This window comes from Apium graveolens, chromosome 10 (genome assembly GCF_009905375.1).
Source record: "Apium graveolens cultivar Ventura chromosome 10, ASM990537v1, whole genome shotgun sequence".
NCBI classification, from domain to species: Eukaryota; Viridiplantae; Streptophyta; class Magnoliopsida; order Apiales; family Apiaceae; genus Apium; species Apium graveolens.
This window is the reverse complement of record NC_133656.1, coordinates 212,074,035-212,087,853: the sequence shown is the minus strand read 5'-3', so window position 1 is coordinate 212,087,853 and position 13,819 is coordinate 212,074,035. Positions and strand designations below refer to the sequence as shown.

General features: G+C 31.5%; 1 protein-coding gene across 1 annotated transcript; it reads right to left on the bottom strand.

Moving 5' to 3' along the window:
* Positions 1-2,963: 2,963 nt before the first annotated feature.
* Positions 2,964-7,754, bottom strand: LOC141690177 (cell division protein FtsZ homolog 2-1, chloroplastic-like). The gene is made up of 8 exons (XM_074494844.1): positions 7,603-7,754; positions 6,633-7,328; positions 5,928-6,227; positions 5,294-5,384; positions 4,708-4,832; positions 4,247-4,339; positions 3,654-3,719; positions 2,964-3,517 (listed from the first exon to the last, which is right to left on the bottom strand). Exons 2-8 carry the CDS (start codon positions 7,230-7,232, stop codon positions 3,386-3,388), a joined length of 1,407 nt encoding a protein of 468 aa, XP_074350945.1. The 5' UTR covers positions 7,233-7,328; positions 7,603-7,754; the 3' UTR covers positions 2,964-3,385.
* Positions 7,755-13,819: the final 6,065 nt, after the last annotated feature.

Here is a 13,819-nt window from a genome sequence, read left to right as displayed (position 1 = left end):
TACGTTTGTAATTGCTTTTCAGAGAGACCTCATAAAATCAAAGGCCGCCTCCCTCGCTGGTTTTAACATTTCTGAGGTTGATATTTTCACTTGCCCACCCTCCTTCTGTCCTCTGATTTTTATGTCCTTGCCTCGCTCCTACCCTTTATACAGGCTGCTGAGCCACCACTATGTATCACATATGCTGCTTACATTTTTTTTTTTTACGTACTGTTGCATCATCCAAATACTGCCTAAATGAACCTTTTATTTTATTTTATTTTTTTGCCAAAATTGAACCTTTTAATTTGAAATAGAATATATGTCACATAATTGTTTTTTGAAATTTCACATGTTATTCTTTTAATTTATTATTAAGGAATAAGGAATCATATATCTCATCCCTTATTTCATTTTTATAAATAAAATATTTACTGTCCTCCCCTTTTTAATCTACTTTTTTCTCTCTTTCTTCCTTTTCTTCTTTAAAAATTTTAGTATAATAATAAAAATGAGCATATATATAAAAGTGTTTTTGAAGTATTCTTATCTTATAATATCCTAAATCTAATCATTTATTATATTAATGAAAAATGTACTAAGCGAAGATACTCTAAGTTTATAAAAAAAACTCATGAAACCTTTATGTGTACTTTTAATAATAGATTAATATAACATAATCATATTGTTTTTTGAATCCTGTCAAAAAAAAATGTTTTTGAACTATTTGTATTTGTATTTGACAGAAATTTGTAAGTACTTTTATTAATGATGATAAAGTTTTTCACATTTTCTACATGTAACTCCTTCCGTCCCTAAAAACATTTCATATTTGTGTTGTACACGTTTGTCAATACACATTTTTAATTGTTAATATCTTTAATTTCGTATCAATATTAAATATAAAAATTTCATTATATTAAATTACTCATAAATCCGAATCCAACAAGATCATTCATGACAATATTTGATCTTATAAATTAAACGTAAATTAGTAGTTAATCATTTATCATAAATCGTGTAAAAAGTCAAAATAGGAAACGTAATACGGGATGGATGGAGAGAGTAACAAATTAAAAAGAAGTCAGTTGAGTCGAGTCAAAGAGTCGAGTCAAATGCTGTCAAACTCAACTTGAACTAAAATAAAAAGTTTGGACTCGAACTCGAAACTTGGCTCGTAATTAATTCGCTTGGCTCGAGTTCGGTTCGAAGATTTGAATTAATTTCACCATATATTAAAAAAGACTCAAAAGATTGGTTTTTTTTTATATATAATATAAATAAAATTTTAAATATTTACATAAAAATATATTTATTATTATTATATTTTTTTAATAGTACAGTTTCGATAAACCTCACCAATAGCATAGTTTCAATAAAGCTCGGGGATTTTACGAGTCGAGTTTGAATAACTCACGAACAGTTTGATTCAGTTATAATACTGGTATGAGGTATATTGTATATTACATATCTTTTAGTAAAATTCATAAAATAATGCAAATAAATATATCTACAAATATCAACATTAAACAAGCAATTTTCAAAAAATAAAGAGTTTACTAGTTTTAATTATGGACTCGTCTAATTCGAACCGGGACAAAAGATTGTAGATTAAAGTATCTTTGTAGTTGTAAAATTTGATTAAATAATTATAACAAAATACATTATCTAGTTCACGTCATGTATTTGATGTTGTATCAATGTATTAATATAGTATGCAATGAAATGAATGTGAACAATGATGAAGACTTGTTTCATAAACAAAGGGTGTATCGGATATTTTGATTGTGCAGCACTTATTGCCATCATTTGGCATGTGATATCACCCTCATATTCTACTCCCTTAATGAAATCCATCTTTTCATGGCGTTGAAACATCTCTCTCCCAAATTTATGACTTGTGTGATGCTGATAATAACATTGTTTGTGACATTGTATACATATACATTGCTACTCGAGCAAGATTAGATTAATTAGTCTGATTGTCTGATTAGTAACCTTTCATACTAGGGCAATATGCCATATACAGCGGATGCATTACGCTAATTACCAGACATAAGCTATAGCCTAATCAATGAAGTTATATACAAAATCAAGTCATCAAACATTCAAACCCGGCCTAACTATTCACATCTACTGCGTTTGTAATAAGAAGATGTATAGCTGGCCAATAAAGATCTGCCCCATGTTATTCATCTCGGCTAAAAGTATCCAATATAAACGTATTTAAGTATCGGATTTGGAAACATTTTAAAAAATTTATATAATTTTTGTCTAAAATAAAAGTATTCAATTACGAGTATCCATGTGACTGTCGTCCAATATGGTTACTCGGAATTAAAATATACGACGTACCTTGAAGTTGAAGTGTTGAATATAATCGATGAGTCTGGGTCCGAGTACTCTTTTTCACTCCATAAACAGGCTGTGTTTTTTTTTATGTTGGCAAGCAATGCATCATCGTGTCCATGAACTAGGCCGCCTAATAACCATACCTCTTAATAATACTGCATCTGAGTGACCCCAGATAATAAGATACTATGTTTATGTCTTTGCATTGTGGCAGACTTCCTGAATCTGCCATTCTTTTTCATTTTATTTTGAGGTCATATTAATGTATTTCAACAATTTATATGAAAATTATATTTAAAGGTGTGAGATGTCTACCAAAATAATATATGAAATTAAAAAATCTAGACCCAACTATCTGCTTCTCAGGACTGTAATGTTTGAAGAAGCTAAACAATTTGCAAGAGGCCATTTGAGCCTGATGCTTTTGGATGGTGTTCTTTTCTTGGTGCCTGCAGGAGGCACATTGATCAGGAGCTGATGACCGTTCACATCCCTGCAGGGCCAGCCCAATACCAAGGCTGTACTTGGGGCCCCGACAAATTATCAGGGACACTTCACTAAAAGTGAGAAATCTGAATGCAGACTTGTTCATGTTATCCATCTGAACCAAATTTAAAGATGCACTTGTCAACTAGTCTAGGTATTCTTGTAGACCTTGCAATTTCGTATGTTCAGTACACACACCGCACACAAGGTCTGCATTATTTTTAAGAGGCTGCAGATGCCAAACAATTACACAATCATCTATAATATACTTTGCCCTCACTTGCAAAGGAAATCAAGCAAACTTCTTTTCGCCTATATTATCACCTAATACAATTCTAGGATTAGAGGTATAACAGTGGTGGGGCACAATTATTCTGTACAAACCAGTAACATATACTCATATCATTTAAAACACTATAAAAGTTTATTAGGATTGGTGGAACACGCTATGTTCTTTCAGCTAAGAAAGACCTCTGACTAATGGTGAAAAATCCCGAACCTGTAGAACTAAATGCCATTGGTCCCTCAAGAGGTGGAGGTTATTTTACAATGGGAAGCAAGGAGTGATTCAAGCTCTAGGGTAGCGGGAACGTCCTTTCTTTTTCAGAAACTCTGGTATCTCCACCAGACCACCCTCACTGAATGGGGAAGGCCGCCGATTGATTCCAGGTGTGACATCTCGCTGTGCTAGTTGACCAGCCTGCAATCCAACCATAAGCCAGTCAGCCAAGAAGGGACTGTGCTGTTCTGTATGTGAGTTCTCACATGTGATGTCTATCTTCAAACTCTGTGCATGCAAGTGCATAGTGTGTAGAAAACTAAAAAGAATCATATACCTGGACAGGCCTTCCATCACCTTCTTCTTGGCGTTTGAACCCGGTGGCAATTAGGGTTATACTTACCTGACAGGTGCAATTCAGGTTAGAACATAAAGTGCAACCCAAGTGAAGATAATGGCAGCTTAGGTTGCTTCAGTCAAGAAGATAGAAGGTTTACAAATTATATGATAAACTACAAAAGTAATGTACTACACTAAAGTAAAATGCTTCAGAATCTTGCTTTGGCAACGCAACTACGCGAGTAACCAGCATCTGAATAATAATTAATAACACAATATTAACTACATGTCTACATCTGTTAGAAAGAACCATACTGCTATAAGATTAAAGCCTACTACTGATAGTAATATAAAATTACATATGTAAGCTTGGGCATTCTTAGAACCATCATGTTCGACATGCAGGTAGATTAATAAACTTGGATTCAAAAAGAGTCGGAAGTTAAGTTATCTAATACTTGCCATTAGTTTAAAAGACCAAAAACAAAAAGTTCATGAAAATTCCAGAAATTATATTGCAAATGTCAGCACTGAAATTGTCTGGATAATTAAAGCATTATCATTTTCATGCTTGACTAGATGGTAACTTACTTGACCAGTTAGTGATGGGTCAATGACCGCGCCAAATATTAGGTTGGCGCTAGGATCCACAAGATCGTATATAACTTCAGCTGCAGCATTTACCTACCAATATTCAATATGAGACAGTAAATAGTACGACAATAGCATAGCAACAATCAAAAGCAAGAAAGGAAAATTTCGCAAGAAGAAACATTGAGAATCATATTACTTTTTTTCTGATGAGGACAGTTAAGATACTCAGGCAATTGAGTGTTTGAGACACAAGTTATCTACTCGAAAGGATGGCCCTATATATGCATTCGAGTGTGGTGATTTTCACCGCATGGAAAAATATAACCTCAATATATTATACTCGGTACATTATGAATATGTTAAATAACCCTATTTGTCAGTTCCCTTGATTAAGTAGATGAATATAGAATTAAAATATGAACTGTAGTCTTAAAGAGGGAAAAATTAACGAGGGATACCTCAAACAATGTCAAATCACTGCCACCAGTTATATTCCAAACAATTCCAGTAGCCCTCTCAATACCAATATCTAGCAGAGGTGATTGAATGGCATTCAACGCAGCATCTCTTGCCCTTGATTTCCCTATACCGAACCGAGGATAGAAATATAATTTATGAAAGACAACAGACTAAACAGGGATGTATTTTGAAATAAAGAGCTAGATTAACTCGGGAAGACTGAAATTTCAAGGATTTTCTCTGCTGTCCTATATATTAAAAGAAATGCTGCAATAAAGTTTAGAAGAGTATAATATCATTTTTCTTACATTGGTTGTGACTTGTGAGTTGGTAGCAAGTATTAAACAGAGAATGATGTAAATTTATATAACCTATACTTAGATAGTCTTAGCTACACGCAAGTGGCCAGGCCTTTCCTTTACAAGTAATTATTTATCTGCATTTGAGCTTTACCCTCTGTTATAAAGTACAAGAAACTTATTTGTAAAAGGGGAATATGATTAAAAAGAACCCCACAAAAGCATGGACATAAGTTTCTACAAATGCCACATTACTATATATCAATAACTAGCATATGTAAATTACCGGTTGCAGTTCCTATCCCCATTAACGATGAACCAGCACTTGCCATGATAGCTCGCACATCAGCAAAATCCACATTAACCAGGCCAGGAACCTGATGTACAATATTTTTTTACATATATTTGAGCATAATTTCAGAAACTTATATAATAGAGTATGAAATCAGAAACTCATGTGCAAAGTATATGTTATTAAGAAATGGCAGGAAATATGCCTATCAGCAGATGTGTGTAACTTAAAAAGCAGTTCCCTGTATATTCATAAGTCTTTGTTCATAGTCCAGATGGACACCATCCCATTATCCCTCTCACCAAAAATTTAATCTAATAAACCAATAAATTAAATACATCACAAATATCTAAATTGGATATTTGCAGGTTTTTACATTATGTAATTTTTAATTACGATAAACAACAAAACTAATCGAGGGAAACCTAAAGAGGTACTTGTTCTAAAGTCTAAACAGCATAAAATACAGATGAATTATCTTTGATATTAACATAAGCAAGCTTTAGAGTGGGGTCAAAGGAGAGAAAGGAACATTCAGTGCTTATAGCAGCTAATAAATTACTTGGTACAAAAAACTACTCAGAGATAGAAGTTAACTCTTCTGAACAAATTATAAAAGTTATAATACCGTGATAATATCCGAAATACCACGAACACCTTGTCTAAGTATATCATCAGCCAAATTGAATGCTTCTGTTACTGGGGTAGATGGCGACACTGCTTCCAATAATTTGTCATTTGGAATGACAATCAATGTATCCACATTCTCTCTTAAAGCTGCAATGCCTTCTTGGGCTTGAACTGCTCTTCGCCGGCCTTCAAAAGAAAAAGGGGTTGTGACAATACCAACAGTCAAAACGCCCATTTCTTTTGCTATCCCTGCAATCACAGGGGCACCACCGGTACCTGTTCCTCCACCCATCCCAGCCTGCAAATTAAATTTCAAACTTTACCAGAGAACAGAAAGCATATCACGTTTCCAGAAAGTAGTCGAAAATAAGTTCTAAAATAATAGGCCAAAAATAGAACAGATACAAAACCCTTACCATTCTCAAATCTCATACTCCACAAAAACATAATAATAATTATAACCTGGTCAAATAAAAATTCTGGCAACTTGCTGTTGTTTAGCAAATGAAGGAGTACTTTTTACAAAGACTGCGGGTATCAGTTTTACAACCCAATACTAAGGCACTTTCCTAAAACTTTAACATCAGCGATTTTGCATCAAGTACATTTGGAGACTCGCTTGACTCTAATATAATTGCAACCACCAAAGGTAATGGACAATGTAGGCATATAATATGATCTAATTAAGAAAGCACGAACTTACAGTAACAAAGACCATGTCTGCACCATCAATTGCATCTTCAATGGCTTCCCTGCTTTCTTTTGCTGCATTCATGCCAATATCCGGGTTCCCACCAGCACCAAGGCCGCGGGTGAGATCTTGTCCAATCTGCAAACGTTGCTCCACATATACAGGAGAAGTCCTCATTGCCTGAATATCAGTATTAACTATCCAAAACTCTACACCCTTCATCGCACTCTCAATCATACGATTAACTGCATTCGACCCTCCTCCTCCGACACCTACAACTTTGATCCTAGCTGCATTATAACCATTCGAGCTCAACGAATCTCTTGAACTCTCAGTATCACTTGAACTTGGACTATCCTGTCTAGGATTAGTCAATGTCTTGCTACCCTCACCCCTTAGCATAGAAATTTCCGGATGTAAATTAAGAAACGAGTCTTTACTTTGATATCTATTCACACCCGGAGAATTTGCTGAACATTTAACCCCAACTTTCACATCACACATTTTCTTGTAGCTAACCCTACTCGATTTATCGACTAAAACTCCAGCATTGAGAAAAGTGAAAATCCCCAAAGGGTTTCGAGTATCGCAGGGCGATACACACGTAGCCATTCCAGAAACTTCAAACCCTCGAATTTGAAATACTATAACAAGACCCAATTATCTATTACTATGTAAAATTTACTTTCAATATCAGTCCTGAAATTCCTGTAATTAGCAAAAACTCAAAATAAGAGCCTAAGAGTTGGAGTCCTGATGAGTGCGTGTATAATTAATTAGAAAAAAAACTAAAGAATTTAATAGAAGCCAAAGAATGAAAGTAATAAAATTAGGCTAGAAAACCTAAAAGGAAGATTAGGAAAAAGACTAAATTAAATAAAGATAAATAAGTAACGAAATAGAGGTAAAATGGAGTAACAAAAAATGAAGTATGAATAAGTAGTTGAATTAAAAATGTAGAAAACGAAATAGACGCGTGTACCTGGGAGTGGAGGAAATAATGGTTGTTCGGCTGGTAACAAGAAAGAAGAGTGAGGTGTGTTGTTGGGGGGGAGAGAGAGAGATGCTGATGTTTTTGTTGGTTTAGTCAACATTTTTGTCGTTGATGCTGACTACTTTTGAGAGATACTATACTCTACAACTCTAGGCAGGGGTGCCAATTCTCGCCTCTAAATGGGATTCGGTTCGGCTTCAATAGTTCAATATACCTAATTTCTTTTAGTCTAACTCAAATTTGATCAATTCAAAATAAGTTCAAAAATTATGATACAAAATCGAATTATCCCAAACTAATCGATTTTACCGGAAACGATTCAAAATTAAATATAATTAATAAGTTTTAATTTACAACATTACAAAATAAAATTTTATGCCGAATCTACGCAAGAAATAGAAACATAACAAAATACAATATTATAAATATTTTATACAAATATAACCATATGTAAATATATGTATATATATATTGATTATTTAAATAAATAAGTCGGATTCGGTTATTTCATGTCAACTCAAAAATGACCTGATTCTTTCTGATAAATTTTTACTCGACCGAAAATTAAAACCTCCATTCCTAATTTGTATTTTTACGAGTTAAATTTGTATCGTATTTCGGGACTTGCCTGATTGTGAGACCAAGGAGGAGTTGTGTGGGAAATTTGTAAATTGTTAAATCCAATTAACAAAATCTAAATTTTATTTATCGATGAGATTTTCAACAATCAATGCGAATTATATTTATAAATTTAAACGTCAAGAACATAAAATGTTGCTCATAGATTCATTGATATAATCCCAACTCCCAAGCTATAAGCTGAACTTCAGCTTCTCCTTTTTTTCATTTTGAGAAAAGACCAGTGCTTGAGCAAATTTTTATTGGAACCTAATAAGCCTACGTTGAATTTGTTAAGCCATCTCCAACAGTGTTTTATTAATTTAAATTGGTCTAAATTTCGATTCAAATTTATCTAATAATTAATCTATTGCCTTGTTCCAATTTAGACGTGACGGTTTAAATCTGGGCCGACACTATTCACCGGTCTAAATCTTTTTAATATAAAATATTAAATTTTTATGATTTATATATTTATTAGGTTATTGATGGAATATTATTATATATATTAAGTACTTATTAATTATATTTTTTAATTTTCACACATATATATAATAGTTATTTAACAAAAATATATTAAACACCATGAATTATTTTAATTCAAATTATTAATACATTAAACATGAAATATAATATTTTAGTTAATTAAATATAATATTAATTTAATATTTTTGTTATTTTATTTTAGTTAATTAAATATAATATTATTTTTTCTTTATTTTTCTTATTTAAGTGTAATATTTTTCTAATTCAATAAATTTATTAAGTTTGAAATTAATATGATCTTATTCATTTTGGGTATAACTGAATTAATATGTTTGTGAATTAGTATCAATATATTAAAATAATAATATTTTAATAGTTGAAGGAATAAAATATTAATACATGAATTTGAACCAAAATTTAGACCGAATTGTTGAAATAGAAAATTATCTCGTTCTAATTTAGGTCATCAAGATTGATCACTCTTGGAGTTGAGGTTAGAACTTAAAACCATATCCTATCAACTTTAGTAATGATCGGCTCATTGGTCATTGTCACCGAAGAAACTCAGGGCCTTGATGGATGAAGGATCATCTCCCTAGTTTCGGTTGATTGGTTCCATTATCTCTATCATCCTTATTATCACCTCAAATATTGTTCATCAAACCATTTCACTCCTCATCTTATCACAAAATACTCACTAGTGGTGTAACTTCTTTTTTGTTTCTTTTATCAAGGGTTTGTCAAATCTTATAAGGTCGTTACTAGTTAAGAGTGTCATTACCAGGTAACAGTTTATTAACGAGTATTTTTTTCATTTAATTTGTAATTTGAATTTACAATTTATAAATTCAATGATAGTAATAACATATTTTTTCACAACTCATTTTGATTTTCTGCATTTTTATTAATTTTATTTTTAAAATATATATTTTTTTAAATGTTAATATAACTCAAAATCTAGAATTAAGATAATTTTATTCAAAAATTATTTATTCAGTTTATTTATATAAAAAATCTGATTTATAAGTAGAATTATTAATCTAACTTATAAACATTTATTAATTTATCACTTTTAGTTCGCTTAATCATTTTAAGTTATAATTTATTTATTTTAAGATTTTTTCAACTTGCACTAAGTTAAACTTATGCTTTTTATAGTTACATAGCAATGATAACTCAAGTGGATAAAAATTTATTTCTCAGTTATCCTAAAGTTTAGATACGACTTTGTTTCGCCCAATAATATCTTAAAATAAATATACAATTATAAGATTAAGAAATTATATTAGTTAAAAAATAATTATACCATGGCAAAATTGCAATTTTAAAATAATTAGAATTAAAATAGAATATTATCAATAGTTTGATACTATTCAAGTTTTAATGAATATATTATACTAATGTTAGACTACAGATCTAGACTTCAAAAAAAATTACCGGAATTTTCAACTCAAATCGGGTTTCCGCCTAAATTCGATCTCTTATTACTCTTTTATAAAAAGGTTTGTATTTGTTTCTTTTCTTATTTATCTTGAATATGTTTTTTGTTATTGTTGGTCACTCTATTTTGTGAAAGACGAAACTTTTAGTAAAATGATATTTTTTTTAAATTTTGAAAGAACTATTAAAATTGTGTTCCGAAACAAAAAATCAAATAGAAGATTGTAACTTATCTATGCGAAAGTGTGAAGAATTTTGAAAAACAATATAGAGAAAGAGTAGTGCACATGTATCCAATTGAATATTAGAAATTGGTCTCAAATACCATAAAATTGATAAATTGATGATTTGGGATGATGTTATGGTGAAATGGTTCATTATTATTAATTAATCCGTAATCAATCAACGTGATTATTAACCGGCCAGTTTGGTATCTTTAACATTATTTATATAAAATTTTCTTTCAAACTTAATTAGAAATTCTCTCTTTTTCATGAAGTGATTTAGGAACAAAATTGACAATAATTTCTTTTCCAAAAATGATTTTCGAAACACTTTGCAACCGAAAAAATGTCTCAAATATCATTACTTAACAGAGAATGATCATCATATCAATGTCACTTCATGAAAATATAATTTCAAATATCACTTCAAAACGGAATCTCGCTTTTCATTTTTTTTATTTAACAAAAACGTGAATACGTCTTGCGTTTTCATTTTTTTATTTTTTTCAAAATTGAAAACATGGATTTAAGGCCAAAAACTCAACTTAGATTTTCCGTTTTCCTGTTTTTAATTTTTAAAAGATTAAAAACGGCATTTCAGCTGTTGTTTTATAAAACTAGTTTAACTAGTGTTTTGCATCTTTTTTTCATTTTTACCTAATATACTAGATGATTTTATGTTTTAAAGTTTAAAACGCTGTTTTAAAAGTGTTTTGTTCATATATATAATTAAACCTTAAATTGAGAATTGTTGAACTCGGAACTATTTGAAAAAAATGGGCCATCATTCAACAATTTTTAATATTTTAGGATTTAACATTCTCCCATTTGGATTTTGGAAACTTTTTTAAAAAATAATATTTAATATTAACTGTTTTTTAATATTTTAGAATTCATTAATTCTCAATTATTAACTGTTTTTAATATTAACTGTTTTTAATATTTTAGAATTCATTAATTCTCAATTTGAGTTTTAAAAATATTAAAATATTTATATATATATAAGATATGAATAAAACTCCCCTTAAAATAATATTTTAAGCTTGGAAGAGAGATGGAAGTCAAAATTTTAATATTATGTAACATTTTGGGTAAAAAAAATGAAAGAAATGAAAAATCATTGAAAACCTTGAAAACCTAACCTGAATTTGCGTTTTCAGTTTTGCACTATTCATACCCGAAATATGATGTTTTTGCATTTTGGTGGCTCAAACAACAAAGTTGCCAAATGTGTGGCTGACAATACTTTTTTAAAGCAATTAAAGGGCTCTGGGCGACTTCCGTTAAAAAAAGCTAACGGCGTTTGATGTACTTTTGAAAAGTAAAGGGTTGCAAAGGTATTTGGGTAAACTTACGTCTAAAAGAATATATGATTACAGATCACTACCATTCTCCCCAATTCCCCCAAAATTATTCTCGTACTATACAAGGCGACCAAATTCTTGGTGAGAAGTAAAAGAAATGGTTTGGTTTCGAAGACTAAAGAAAAATGCAGAAGCTTACAATTCACTACAAAACCTCAAGTATACAGGTACATCCATGGAATGGATAGTTGTATATACGTGTATGCAAATTGGGGGTTATTTGAAAATGTTGTTCTTGTTTACATGCATGTTTAATTATGACATTTCCCTTTTAATCAAAGTGTTTATGGTATTGTTTTCTTACTTTAAAGTTAGGGTTTTTACAATTAGGGTTTGAAAGTGACTTACCTGTTCGAATGATGTTACTTGTATGTGGTTAATGTAGATGGTTCAAACGAACATGTTGAATTTAGAGTCCTCTTTGTAAAATTGCAAATGTGGATTATTTTACTATAAAATTGGTACATGATGGAGAAATGGAGTGTAATCCTAAGAAGTATGTAAATGGTCGTGTTGATTATATTGACCATTGTAATGGAGAGAAAATGTGTCTTATAGAATTAACCTTGATGATGAAAAAAGTAGATGACTGTGGAGGCTTTTATACATTTTGGTATAGGTTGCCTAATACTACAATGGAGGCAGGGTGTTTTGAGTTGGAGACTGATGCTGATGTACTAGTTATGTGTCAACTGATAGCAATAGGGGCCTTGAATTAGATAGATATATAGAGGTATTTGCAGAAGTTATTCTATCAATTTCTACCTCACAAATTGAAATGAACACACAAGTTGAAGCTGATGAAGCCATGTTCGATGAAAACTACTACAACATTACACAGTTTGAAGAGATTGTTATTAGAGGTGAGGAAGAATTTATAGAGGCATTTGCATCTGACCTGAATAAGAATGAAGGTGATGAGAGTTTTGAGGGTTTTGATGAAGAATATCAGGCTGATAGTGATGGAAGTGATGATAGTGAAGAGAGCTTCCACTCCGACCATTCAAATAAGGATGAGAGTGATGATGACTTGTCGTTTGATACAAACGTTGATGAGGATGAGACTTCTAGAAATAAATTTAATGTTGATACTGAGATAGAGAATGAGAGTGATCATTCAAGTGTCCATGTTGGTTCTGATGAGGAGAGGATGACAGCCAACAGCACAGATGAAGATGAAACCAACTATCCAGTGTTTAATGAGGATGCAGACATGGTTAACCCTGTTTTCCACCTTGGTATGTGTTTTAGAAATTCTAGGAGTTTTAGAGAAGCGGTTAAAAAACATGCAATTATTGATAAGAGGCCAATCATGAACTGCATAAATTTTGGTAAGATTGTCCAATATGTGTGTGAGCCTCCATGTCAATGGAAAATATATGCATCTCCATGGCATAAAGGATCTGTTACTTATCAGATTAAAACCTATGTGAAGAAGCACACATGTATGCCAACCTTTTATCAAAAGCAAATCAACTCCAAGTGGATAGCTGATTACTGTGAAACGAAAATAAGAATGAATCTTAGCTGGCCAATCAGTGCAATTGTAAATGATTTGAAATGTCATGTAAGTATACATGCAGTTTACAGAGCAAAGGTGAGGGCATTGAAAAAGATCAATGGAATATTTTGGAACCCATTGTTGGTCCAGAATTCTGGGATGATACCCCATAACCAAAGTTATTGCCACCAGCTGTGAATATACCTACAGAAAGACCCAAAAAAAAATATGAACAAAAAGAATGATATTTCTACAAACCCTACACAGCTGAAGAGGACTAATACAAAAGTTTATTGCACATATTGTAAAGCTCCTGGTCATAATCAAAGAAGTTGTACAACAAATATATGACATGAACCTGCTTTAAACCTTATTTATTGTTTTTCATGTATTGATGATATGTGGTATACTTGCAGAAATCTGATGTGGCAACAAAGACTGTAGCAGACGGGAGAGACATTCCAGTTGAAAAATCCAAAGTCAAGTGAGAATTGTAGCAAAGAAGGCCATAACTCGAGGACATGTAAAGTGAAGAAAACTTCACCAAACTTGTCTAGGCCAGAAACATATGT